The sequence below is a fragment of the Mus caroli genome, chromosome 1 (assembly GCF_900094665.2).
Source record: "Mus caroli chromosome 1, CAROLI_EIJ_v1.1, whole genome shotgun sequence".
Classification (NCBI taxonomy): domain Eukaryota; kingdom Metazoa; phylum Chordata; class Mammalia; order Rodentia; family Muridae; genus Mus; species Mus caroli.
This window is the reverse complement of record NC_034570.1, coordinates 53,928,442-53,941,842: the sequence shown is the minus strand read 5'-3', so window position 1 is coordinate 53,941,842 and position 13,401 is coordinate 53,928,442. Positions and strand designations below refer to the sequence as shown.

At 38.2% G+C, this 13,401-nt stretch overlaps 1 protein-coding gene across 2 annotated transcripts in view; it reads right to left on the bottom strand.

Moving 5' to 3' along the window:
• Positions 1–13,401, bottom strand: part of Bmpr2 (bone morphogenetic protein receptor type 2) — a 111,242-nt gene that overhangs the window by 52,104 nt on the left and 45,737 nt on the right. For both annotated transcript variants that reach the window (XM_021157992.2, XM_021157988.2), the window contains exons 2-3: positions 12,652–12,822; positions 10,980–11,150 (exon numbers count right to left, since the gene is read on the bottom strand). In XM_021157992.2, the coding sequence (XP_021013651.1) occupies positions 10,980–11,150; positions 12,652–12,822 (342 nt within the window). The remainder of the gene's footprint in view (positions 1–10,979; positions 11,151–12,651; positions 12,823–13,401) is intronic.

Below are 13,401 nucleotides of genomic sequence, written 5' to 3'. Positions count from 1 at the left end.
ATTTTCTTTCTCTTGTCTAATTGAGAAAAAAAATCTCAACTTGGTAGTAGTTTACCGATTACCTCTCAAACATTTGCCAATTGTTTTTTCTTTTAACACAGAAAGTGCAAGCTTCAACCTTTAAAACAACAATATCTAGCTAACTGATATATTTTATGTGTATACAACTTTTGTTTTGTTTCTAAGTAAACTTTAAAGTTACCTTTACAATATTTCTTTACATTCACAACAATGATAAGCATTTAAAATATATGTAGGTGCCTGGAAAGAGGGCTCTATGACTAAGAATACTTGCTGCTCTTGGATAGAACCTGGGTTCAGTTCCCAGCACCCACATAACCACTTATATAACTCCAGACCCAGGGGATCAAACAGGCATGTGATACACATTCATGTATACAGGCAAAACATTCACAGGCTTAAAATAAAATTATAAATATATATAAAATTTTTAATTAATTAGATGATTTTAAGAAAATATTAAATAATATATAATAATAATAAAATGTAGAATTCTTAGGGATATACAGCTATAGTGAAAATCATGGCAGGGTTCTTGAATTTTAGGAAATGATTATTTTCAAAAAAGAACCTATTCCCTAACCCAGCCCATAACAAAATATAAATGTGCTCACTGTTTGTATACTGATAAAAAATATCTTGTCGTGAGAACACCCAGATTTCAATCTTGATTTTATCACTGGTTACTATAGAACATCAGGTATGTTACTTTTATATATCTAAGCCTTGGTGTCCTCAATGTAAACTAAGAAAATGGTAGTCACTATTTCATAATGTTTCTGAAAGGGTTAAATTAAAATGTTAGTATATAGAGAGTAATAAGAGAATAGTATCTATCTGCCACATATCACATGTTCAAAGATGTTGCTCAGCTGCTTCACAGTACCTATTACATCACTAAGTGTTTGTCTTACAGGTATACTGATACTGAACAGGCTGCTCAGTCTAATAACGCTATCCTCCTAGATAACCAAGTTCAATCGCTATTTAGAACAGCATTTTTTACTATTTTAAAGTTTAATACATACAAGTATTTTATGATAAAGCCCCCATTAAGTAGATAGCTGCAACTACTGTCTTAAGACCAAGGGGAAACCATGCTAATAATAGGATCGTTATTGAATGAAGAAAGGACAGTGCCTAGGAAAAGTTAACAGTTTCAGACTCGGACACTATGCAATAGAGAAAGCGTGTTCCTTCCTCAGATCGGAAGAAAGAAATTTATCTTTTCTTAACTCCACAACTTTATCTGAACCTAAGTCTACTTTAAATTGTATATTAAGTAGGTACAGAATTGTGTGTGTGTGTGTGTGTTTCCTGCTTTTTCGACTCAGAATTTCTCTGTGTAGTCCTCGCTGGCCTGGAACTTACTCTATAGATCAGGATGGCCGTGACCTCACAGAGATATGCCTGCCTCTGCCTCCTAAGTGCTAGGGGATTAAAGGTATGTGCCACCACTGCCCAGCAACATCTTTTTAAATTTAGATTTATTTAGTTTTATTTTACATGTATGTTTTGCCTGAATGTATGTATGTGCACTACATTCACGCTGAGGCCAGAAGGAGGCAAGAATCAAGCTCAAGTTATAGCTGGTTGTGAGCCACCCTGTGAGCGCTGGATGCTGGACCCTGGTCCTCTGGAAGAGTAGCAAGTGTTCTTAACCTCAGCCCAAGAACTCCTTAGTATTTTTTAAGATTCTCATATAATGAAAGCAATCAAATCTGTTCCAAAACTCTGAAACATACTAGCAAAAGGAGAAAATCTTTGGAAAATAAAAATTTAGGCACAGAAAGTATTAGGTAGTAACTATGAGCCCTTAGCCCTCATCTCTAGCCAGTTTTCTCTTAGAAAATTTTCTGGTAACATTGTCCTGACTGAACAGAAATTTTGCTTCAGACCCCAACTAATAAGAGTTACAGTAAAAATAACTAGTTTGGATTTCTAATTATAAAATTCTTTTTTTAAAGAATTTTTATTTTTTAAAATCATTTCATGTATATGAGTACACTGTCACTGTCTTCAGACACACCAGAAGAGGGCACCTGATCCCATTACAGATGGTTGTGAGCCAATACCATGTGGGTGCTGGGAATTGAATTCAAGGCCTCTGGCAGTGCAGCCAGTGCTCTTAACCACTGAGCCATCTCTCCAGCTCCAAAATTCCTTTATTTTTTAATGGTAGTAATTAATCTTCCTAGAAGATACAATAAGTAACTATGCTTCAATTGCCAAAACTGAAAAAAGAGTAATGACTTTTTAATTTTTTCCTATTTTGAACAGAGATTAAAGTCCTTATCAACTAGAATTGGCTGGTAATTGTGGTGGTCTGAATGAAAATGGACCTCATAGGCCCACAGGGAGTGGCACTATTAGGACATGTAGAAGTGTGTGATTAGGGGTGTGGAGAGGGAGCCTTTGAGGTCTTAGATGCTCAAGCTTAGTGCCTGACTCTTTTCCTGCTGTCTGCTGATCTGCTGATAGAACTCTCAACCATCTCTCCAGCCTCTGTGTGATGCTTCCAACCATGATAATAATGGAATAAATCCCAAAACTCTAAATCAGCCCCAATTAAATGCTTTCCTTTATGATAGTTGCCATGATCAGGGTGTCTCTTCACAACAACCAAAACTATAATTAATACAGTAATCTACAATAAGAGTAGAATCTACATTGTAAATAGAACATAATAGTGTTCATATAGCTCTTTTCAATAAGAATTAAGTGCCAGTATTTAATTACTTTAAAAGACACTACATTTATGTTTCAATAAAAGGAACCAATAGACTTTTTATTCTTTTAAATCTTTTAATAACAGCCCATAAAAACAAGGATTGATAGTCTATAGAGATTTTATTGCTATGTGGTTATCTCATGGTTTCTAAAAAACCTATGAAATATAGTTTTATAATAATTCTCAAAATCACTGTGTGGAGGGGTTCAGGATTTTAACCCCAGCACTCAAAAAACAGAGGCAGGTGGATCTCTGTGACTTTAAGGTCAGCCTGGATTATGGAGAGAAAACCTGTCTCAAAAATAAAAACAAAAACAAAAATGGAGAAAAAATTCATAAAATCTACAACTTTTTAAAACATAAAACTAAAGATAAATAAAATAATAAATAAATTCTCCATAGTCCTAACTTTACATCAAATTAATCTCTGAATGACTGTGAAGCTCTGTGGTTCAGCGAAGTAAGAGACTCATTTATGGCCATGGCATTGGTTTGTCACATTCCCCACCCCCACCCCACCCCCAATTTCCCATCACATCTTAAAAGCCCGCAGGTGTTCCACGCTTTAGTTAGTTATTCCAGAGTGTCAAATGAAGTCAGGAAGTGCTTTTTACTAAAGAAAGCTTATTTTCTAATGCTCAGTGAACCATATTTTACTGTTGTTGGGTCAGTTAAGAACTTGCTGCTCGCTGGAGAGATGGCTCAGTGGNNNACCCGACTGCTCTTCCGAAGGTCCAGAGTTCAAATCCCAGCAACCACATGGTGGCTCACAACCATCTGTAACGAGATCTGATGCCCTCTTCTGCAGTGTCTGAAGACAGCTACAGTGTACTTACATATAATAAATAAATAAATCTTTAAAAAAAAAAAAAAAAGGAACTTGCTGCTCTTCCGAAAGGCCTGAGTTCAGTTCCCAGGACGCACATCAGGTGGTTCATAACCACTTGTAACTCCAATTCCAGGAATCTGAAACCTTTTTTTGTCTCTGGGTGAGATTGCATACATGTAACAGACACTCACACAGGTACACACATACACATAAATGAATGTAAAATCTATCTTTGGGACTAAGGAGATGGCTACTCCAGAAGACCCACTTGGTGGATCGCAACCATCTGTAACTCTATTTCTAGAGGATACAATGCCCTCTTCTGGCTTCTGCACACACCAAGCATGCACATGGTGCACATACACATAAGAAACCAAAACACTTACACACATATAACTGTTCAGTGTTTTTTAAAATGAAATAAGTTGTTCAGCTAAAAGAATCTATAGGCAAATGATCAGAATTAACAAAGAACAGGAATTACTTTCTGCTATTACTTAGAAGGTAGCCTTACTATGTAGACATGACACATTTCTACAAAATCTAAAAAAGGCTAAAAGTACACTTTTCAAGGATATATGTTTGCACATGTGATCATATAATGGCTTCTAATTAGGGAAAGTAAATTTTCTGGATCCTATCATTACCTTAAAAATTATAATCAAGTGCCTAAAGTATTCTGATGCTTCACTTTTTAGGTGGGGAGACAAGAAACTAAGGGTAGTGTTTTTACTTAACAATCACAAATATAAATGAGGGGCCCATCATTTTTGTTGTGATCTACACTCCCTTTTAACTATGCCGTCTTTGTCTTTTTAGCAGAAAGTAGCAACCAGCTTTCAATAGACATACCTCTCCATTTTATAGCTGGAAAAAATGTAATTTTATTATTTTATGTGTATTGGGGGTTTTGCCTGCATAAATGCCTATGTACCACATGTGTACAAAAGGGGCATAAACTTAACCATTTCAAATATTTTTAATTTAATTTTTAAATTTTATGTATATGCATATTTTTCTGCATGTATGTCTGTGTACAATACATGTAACTAGTGTCTGCAGATGTCAGAAAATGGCATCAGATTGTCTGGGGCTGAAATTATAGATTGTTGTGAGCCACTATGCGAGTGCTAGGACTCTAAGCTGGGTCTTCTACATCTCTCCAGCACTTTTTAAAAAAGAAACAAGTCTGCTATAGTCCTGCACACCTGTAATTGCAAGGCTTGAGAAGTAAAAACAGGAAGATTTCAAGTTTGTAGCCAGTCTGGATACATAGGGAGTTAGAGGCCAGACTGGACTAAAATAGTGTTCCGCAAGAGAAACAGGAGGGTGTGGGGAAACAGTATCTTTGTAATCTCTCAAATTTTAGTAATATTATATTAGTAAGATGCAATTATTACACTCCCAGATTTTATTCTTTCTTATTAGTCTAGGTTATTTGCCTGAACATATGTCTGTGTACTACTTGCATGACTGGTACCCATGGAAGCCAGAAAAGGGCATGAGGTCCTCTGGAACTGGAGTTACAGACAGTTAGTTACAAGGTACCCATGAGGGTACTGGGAATCAAATTTGGATCTTCTGCAAGAATAGCCAGTGCTCTTAACCACTGTGCCATCTCTCCAGACCCCCAGAATTTTTGTTTAACACAATATAAATATTTTCAACATCATTATGTATTTTCATAATATTTATTGATATGTTTATTTATTTACTTAGTAGTTTTTTTGAAACAGGAGCAAATATAACCCAGGGTGGTCATGAATTTACTAAATAGCTGAGACTGATCCTGAACTTTGAATCTTCACATCCACGTCTCCAAGTGCTGGGATCCCAGTTTGCACCACTCTCCCTGGTTTTACAGCCGTATGCTTCAGTAGTTATGTAATATTTTATATGCAATAGACATTTTCCTTATATTTTTTCTTAATTTTAGATACTCGGGCTACTATTTAAGCACAATTTTGTTAGCAGCAAAGTTTACCATTGAGACAATATTAAACATCCATTTATTTACTTGACTCATGTTAGCCTTCAGCACACTATACGTTAAGCGTGTGCTTACGTGCATGCACACACAGAGGTACCTGTGTACATACAGCTGTGCGTGCACTTTGTGTGTATGGAGGCCAGCTGACAGCTTGGTGTCATTCTTCCTCAGGCACTGTCTACCTTGTTTTCTGAGACAAGGTCTCTCAAGAGAACCTGGGGCTTTCTTATTTAGCTACGCTGGCTGGACAGTGAGCCTCACTCTCTCCCTGTCTGTCTCCCCAGAGCTGACACTGCAAGCCCATGCCAACATGATTAACTTTTTGATGAGACCTGGGAATGGAACATTTCCGTTATTTATTATTAGGGCAGTCTATTATAGCAGTTCAAATAATGCTTAGTTAAAAAGTTCTTTTAACACTTAGATGTTTTATGGGGCTGAAGAGATGGTTCTCTGGGTAATACCTAATGCTCTTGCAGAGAACCCAAGTTTGGATTGTGACACCCACAAGAAATGGCTTACCTGTAACTCCACCAATTCCTTCTTCTGGCCTGCCATGACATCTGCACGTACATGCACATTCTTACACACACACACACACACACACACACACACGTAAATGTAATATAACAATAACAAAATGTTTACATTTTTTTGCTTTTGTGTGTTATATATGTGTGCTTGTCTGTGTGTGGGTGGGATGCATATAGATGTGGTTGTGCTTGTGGAGCTCTTTTCCAGTTTCTCCTTGTCTTACAGGGCACTAACTTTTATAAATACACCCCTCCCAAGTCTAGAAAGTTGGCTCCGTAGTTAGAACATTTGCTGCTCTTGAAGATGGTTTGGGTTCAGTTCTTAGCACCTACATGGTGGCTTGCAACCATCCATAACTGCAGTTCTTCCGACCTCTTTAGACTCCAGGTATGCATTTGGTGCCCATGCATACGTATATGCAAAACACTCACACAAAAAGAAAAATAAATCTAAAAATTAAAAACAAATAATCCCCCAACCCCTTTTGTAACAAGAGTGCTCCTAATTTGAAGTTTGTCAGATATTTTATCATGACTGCATTCAGTTATGAATTCATGGCTGAACTATATATAGTACTTGTACTGGCTGGTTTTGTGTCAACTTGGCACAAACTGCAGTCATCACAGAGTAAGGAGCCTCCCTTGAGGAAATGCCTCCAGGAGATCCAGCTGTAAGGCATTTTCTCAATTAGTGATCAAGGGGGAAGGCCCATTGTGGGTGATGCTATCCCTAGGCTGGTAGTCCTGGGTTCTGTAAGAAAGCAAGTTGAACAAGCCAGGGGAAGCAAGCCAGTAAGTAACACCCCTCCGTCCCCTCTGCATCAGCACCTGCTTCCTTACCTGCTTGAGTTCTAGTCCTGAATTCCTTTGGTGATGAACAGCAGTGTGAAAGTATAAGCTGAATAAACAAACCCTTTCCTCCCCAACTTACTTCTTGGTGATGATGTTTTGTGCAGGAATAGAAACCCTGACTAAGACAGTACTATAATATAGTGATCCTGCATCCATTTCTTTGTATCACAATGTTTATTTGACATTCATTAATATAGTAATTTTGATGACTTGATCAAGGTATTTTCCAATTTCCCCACTTATAATCACTACTTATTTAGTTTGTTTGTTTGTTTATGGTTTTTTTGAGACTGGGTTTTTCTGTGTAACAGCCCTAGCTGTCCTGGAACTCACTATAAAGACAAGGCTGCCCTCAACCTTAGAGATCTGCCTGTCTCCCTTGTGTTGGGATTAAAGGTGTGCCCCTCCTGTCAGAGTCACCACCACCAAGTCACCACCACCTGGCTGAAACAGGATCTTATGTGGGCCAAATTAACCTCAAACTGGCTAAATTCTGATTCTCCATCCATCCTTAACTTCCCTAGTGGTGGAATTACAGACATCTTCCACCACACCCACTGTGGTGGTTTGATTAAGAATGGTGCCCCCACAAGCACATATAACTGTGGCCTGGTTGAAGAAAGTGTATCACAGGGGATGGGTTTTGAGGTTTCAAAAGCCCACACCAGCCCAGTCTGCCTCCCCTGCTGCTTGTCAATTAGGACGAGTAAGATGCAGCTCTCAGCTTCTTCTTCTATGTCATGCTCCCTGCCATGATGATAATTGACTAAACCTCTGAAACTGTAAGCAAGTCCCAAATTAAAGCTTTCTTTTGTAAGAATTGTAATAGAACAATGACTAGAATATCCACCTTGAATTAGTTTCTCCAGTCTTCCCTCCCCTCCTCTTCCTCCTTATTATAACCCAAGGGATTGAACCTAGGGATCTGTGAAACCTAGGCAAACAATCTATCCCACTGAGCTAGGCCCCATATCCCAATTACTAATTTTTCCTTCACAATTAAATTGGAGACATTTTAAAACCATACAAATATTCTGGCTCCTCATTAAACTTGCTCTCAAATGTATGGTCCTCTTTGATACTTCCTTTCTAACCTACATGATGGAAGCTGAATGATGACTGACCAATCCCAACACTCCTGTATTTTCAGTTAGCACTTGACATTTACTCGTGAGCTTCATTTCCTTCAAATGGTTGTAATTCATTATTGTACTCAGCTCTTCTTGAATTCAAACTTCCCCAATTTGAGCCCATGAAAGGGTTCTACAGAGCTGGCTCCTGCATCCTTTTTTTAAACTTTTTATTGGTTCTCTGTGAATGTCACATCATGCACCCAATCCCACTCATCTCCCTGTCCCTCTGTATATGCCTTCAGCCCTTGCAACCTCCCAGCAAAACAAAACAAAACAAAATATTGTTGTAGAAGCTGCACTATGTCACAGTGTGTCCCACAATAAGCCTTTGTCCACACAGATTTACTTGCAAATGCTCACCTCAAAGAGTTACTAGTCTGGTCAAGGTCGGCTTCTGCTACACTATCAATACTGGATCCCACCAGGACTCCTCTTAGACATCCTGTTGTTGCCAGGAGTCAAGGAGGTCTGTAGGACAGGCCCCTTCATGCTCCAGCAGCTCACAGACAGGGTAGATGTTGGGGTGGGCCCACGCAAAGCCCTGGACCTAGGCCTGGGTGGTAGCTAAGCTAGTCAGCCCAACAGCTCTCCCACACTTGCACCATGAGGGCAAGCTTTCCAGCTCTTCCCCAGCTAGCTCACCCAATGCCACAGGGAACAAGGTGCATGGCTCCTGCATCTTTAAGGTGAGTCTCCAACATTTGTTGGTAATTTTTACTTTCTAGCATAAAGTATTTCAGCCTTGGGCTTACTTTGCTCTTGTTCTGGAATAAATATTTTCTCAAAGAGAAATAGTTTCTTTTAGCAGAGAACACTATTACAGACTAAGATCTGGGCACAATGCATGCTTATTGTTACTGGAATGCTTCAGCCTTTTTTTTTTTTTTCATTTTTTAAAGAAATAAGAAATGTTTATGTGGGGTGGGGTGGTGATTTGAATATGCTTGGCCCATAGGAATTGGCACTATTAGGAGGTGTGGCCTTGTTGGAGGAAGTGTGTCACTGTGGGGGTAGACTTTGAAGCTCTGCCCAGTGTTGTCCTTTGTAAGAGTTGCCTTGTCATGGTGTCTCTATACAGCAATGGAAATCCTAACTAAGACAGATAAGGATACAGCTTAGAGTAGAGTGCCTTCTCATTATGCCTGAGACCCACACAAGAAAGCCTCAAACAGATTCTTAGGACAAAAACAAAAAGCAACTATATTCTTTGCCAAAATATAACAAAAACAGACTCTAGCCTAGTTGCTAATATTGTTCCTCTTTGGAACCTGTTGAGTTGGTCCTCCATAGCCCATAGTACTCTCAGCAATACTGTCTTCCAAGCTCATACTAGTATGGCCATGCTTCCAGCATTAACTGCTTTCCTAATGCAAAGTCTCATACATTTCTTCAAAAAGTAGCATTTACAAGCCTGTCACAGCAATGTGCCACTCCCTGGTACCAGTTTCTACCTTTGTTACTTTTCTATCACTGTGAAAAGAAACCATGACCAAGGCAGCTTGTAAAAGAAAGAGCCCATTGGGGACCATCATGGTAGGTAGCATAGGGGCAGGAGGGCATAGTGTTATAGCAGGAGCTGAGAGCTTATATCTGATCCACAAGCACGAGGCAAAGAAAGCAAGCTAACAGTTAATGGTGTGGGCTTTTGAAACCTCAAAACTCACTCCCAGTGACACACTTCCTCCAACAGGGTCACACATTCTAGTCCTTCCCATACAGTTCTACCAACTGGAGACCAAGCAGCAACATATAAACCTATAGGGGTCACCCTCATTCAAGCCACCACAGCATGTATGTTTAAATTTTTAAATTTATATTTAATTGCACATACATTTTATATGAGTACATACATATGCATATAATATGTGCAATGCATTTGTGGATATGTTTAAATTCCTAAGTCTACATCAATAACATGTATTCCAAGTTTCAATTACATGGTCAACAGTTACATGTATATCTACTATGAAGGATTTTGTTGTTGATGTTCATTTTGTTTGGCTGGTTTTTTGTTTTGGTTTGGTTTGATTTGGTTGGTTTTTGTTCTTACTTTGGATTTTGATTTTTCATTTGAGACAAGGCCTCACCATGGAGCTCTGGCTGGCCTAGAACTTGCTATGTAACCCAAGCTGGCCTCAAAGTCATATAATTCATCTGCCTCTGCCTCCAAGTGCTGGATTAAAGGCCTGTGTTATCATGCGGGCTGCTGTCTGTTTCTTGAGTTAGAATTTCTCTATTTTTCCCACACTAGACTTGAATACATGACCTCAAGTGACCCTCCTTCATTGGCCTCCAGAATGAATAGGACTTCAGTCACAGACCAAACTACAGCTATAGTCTCCCCACCCCCTACCTCCTAACCCCCATCTCTCTCCTCTCTCCTTTTGTTATTATTGTTTTACTTTGTTTTTCAGACAGGGTCTCACTGTGTAGCCCTGGTTGGCCTAGAACTTGCTATGCAAACCAGATTGGCCTCAAACTCACAGAGATCCATCTACCTCCCAAGTGTCAGGATTAAAGGCATGTGCCATCATGCCCATCTGATATCACCAAATCCCCTTCCTTAAGTGGGCTTTAGATTTTTCTGTTTGTTTGCTGAGGTATGGTGCTTTTATGTAGTCCAGACTGGTAAGAACTCACCAGGTAGCTCAGGCTGTCTTGAGTTTACAATCCTTCTGCCTCAGCCTCTGGAGTTCTGAGATTACAACCGCACACCATCATGCCAGACAAAGGGAAACTGTATCTTGATTCAGATTTCGTTAATAATAAATATACCAATGGTTTGCTGGTGGTGGTATCTTACTTTGAAGATTTTAGAGAAAATTTACTAACCTTGAATGTTAAAACTTCTAGAACAAGGAATTATAAAGAAATTGCTGTAAATACTTACTGAGTGGTGTTGTGTCAGGGGGTGGAAAGTTCTCAGTAAAGTTGACATTACATAAATCTGTACTACAGCAGCAAAAGCGGTATGTTCCGTTCTGAATTGAGGGTGGGGTGGTAGTTACTACACACTCTTCATAGTGGCACTCTTGGGGATCACCGATGTGAGACCAACATCCTACAGATCGATATTAAAGTTAGTTAGGAAGCAATACGGTAAGTAAAACAACTAATTATGAAATATCTGCAGTCATATAAAACTAATGTAGTCATAAAGAAACCTAAATGAAAACGGTAAAGGATACCACAGACATTTCACAGCGAAAAGCAACCAACAAAAACAATTATGCTTAACTGCACCATAATATAAGAATTACTGAAGAAACAGCAAAGTCCAACTATTTTAGATTTATGTTGTCCTCAACTTTAAGATAATAATGCAATCATAACAAAGACTGAGTGACATTCACTCTCATGCAGCTCTGTAATCAATATCTGTATGATGGTAATTTTGGAAAAACTTAGCAATTTTAATGTAGAGCCTTTAAAATAACCATACATTTTTTATGATCTATTAATTCTACATTAAAGAATCTATTTTAAAAAAAGAATAAATAAAAATAAAAAGCAATCAGACACAACTTTTTTATGTTTGGAGTTTTTCATTGCCAGACAATGCATTTCAGTGAACGCCTGATAACAGCATGGTGTTCAAAGCATGTAAGTAAACTGGGATGCATATGCCCAGGGGAACACGTGCTGAGGCACACAAGTTTTCAGAGAGCACTTACAATAACATGGAGGGAAAAGAGGAGAACATTTTTATGTAACATTACCCTAATTTTAAAAGAAGACTGGTATTCATATAAATATTAAAGTATATAGAAAATATACCTAAAGGGAACAAATACATATTAAAAATAATATATTTTTAAGAGAACTGAGTTGTAGACCTTGACTTTTCTGAATAGTCTTTTGGTCTTTTCCAAACTTCATTCACAAACTTTAACTTGTAAAGAGAAAGATGTTATTAAAAGACACTAAAAGCCCAGGCATGGTGGAGCATAACTTTAGTCTCAGCACTTGGGAAGCAAAAGTTGGCAGATCTCTGTGAGTTCCAGGCCAGGCTGGTCTACACAGTGAGGCCCTATTTTAGCCAAGAAAGCAGGCAGGCAAGCAAGCAAGCAAACAAACAAACAAACTACACTAAAAGTAAACTTTCTTTTATGAATTTGGAGCTTGTGGGTAAATACATAGATATATTTATGTGTTTATCTTCTTATTTACTACTTTTCTGGGTAGGGCTTTAATCTACCTACACGTCATTTCTAGATAAGCTCCAACTATATAAAACAATGCTGAAGACAGCCCTGTGGCAGAGATCCTGCCCTGAGCATCATAGTCTGGGTCTGATTCTCAACACCCAAAAGAAAAAAATAAAAACACTAAGCAATTGTAAGGGGGAAAACAGTATTACTTAGGGACTGAAAAGATGGCTCAGCTGTTAAGAGCACCCACTGTTCTTCCTGAGGGTCCAGGTTCAAATCCCAGCACCCAGATGATAGCACACAACTGTCTATAACTCCCAAGATCTGATTCTCTCACACAGAGATACATCAGGCAAAACACCAATACACATAAAATAAGAAGGTAAATAATTTTAGAGAAAAATGACTTGCCTTGTTTCACAAGATTGATGTCCCCTTTTGATTTCTCCCACAGACCATAACACGTGCTCCCTTTGGAACATAATATTGTCCCATTTTCATGAGAGATTCGACTCTCACCTATCCCAAGGTCTTGTTGATATGGATCTTTAAAAGCACACAGCCGTTCTTGATTCTGGGAAGCTGAGCAAAAGAACAAAGAACACAATGATAAATTGATATTTCTTTGATAATACCATTGATTATAATAATCTTTAAGATTTTACTTAATAATATATGATAATCTAATTTGAGTAAGATTATAAATTTTCCTGCTAAATCCTTCAAATTTAATTATTGAATACATTTTTAATTTTATGCTTACCCAATAATTTTCTGTTTCAAGCTTTATTTTTTTAAGCCTGTGTGTGTGTGTGTGTGTGTGTGTGTGTGTGTAGGTATGTGTACATGAGTTGAGGTGCTCACATAGGACAGAGGCATTAGACGTTCCTGTAGCTGGAGTTAAGGTGACTGTGAGCTGCCTGACATGGTTGCTGTGAACTGAATTTAGATCCCCTGGAAGAGCAGTACACTTACTTTTAACTACTGAACCATCTCTTTATCCACACCTTCCAGCACTTTTGGACATTAATTTTTATATCCAAATAATAAGAAATTAAAGAAAATATATTCCCTGATGACAGACTTCCTTTACACATATTCTTCTTATCACTCTTTCCACCATTAAATATTTTTGCTATTCAAAAAAAAAAAAAAAAAAAA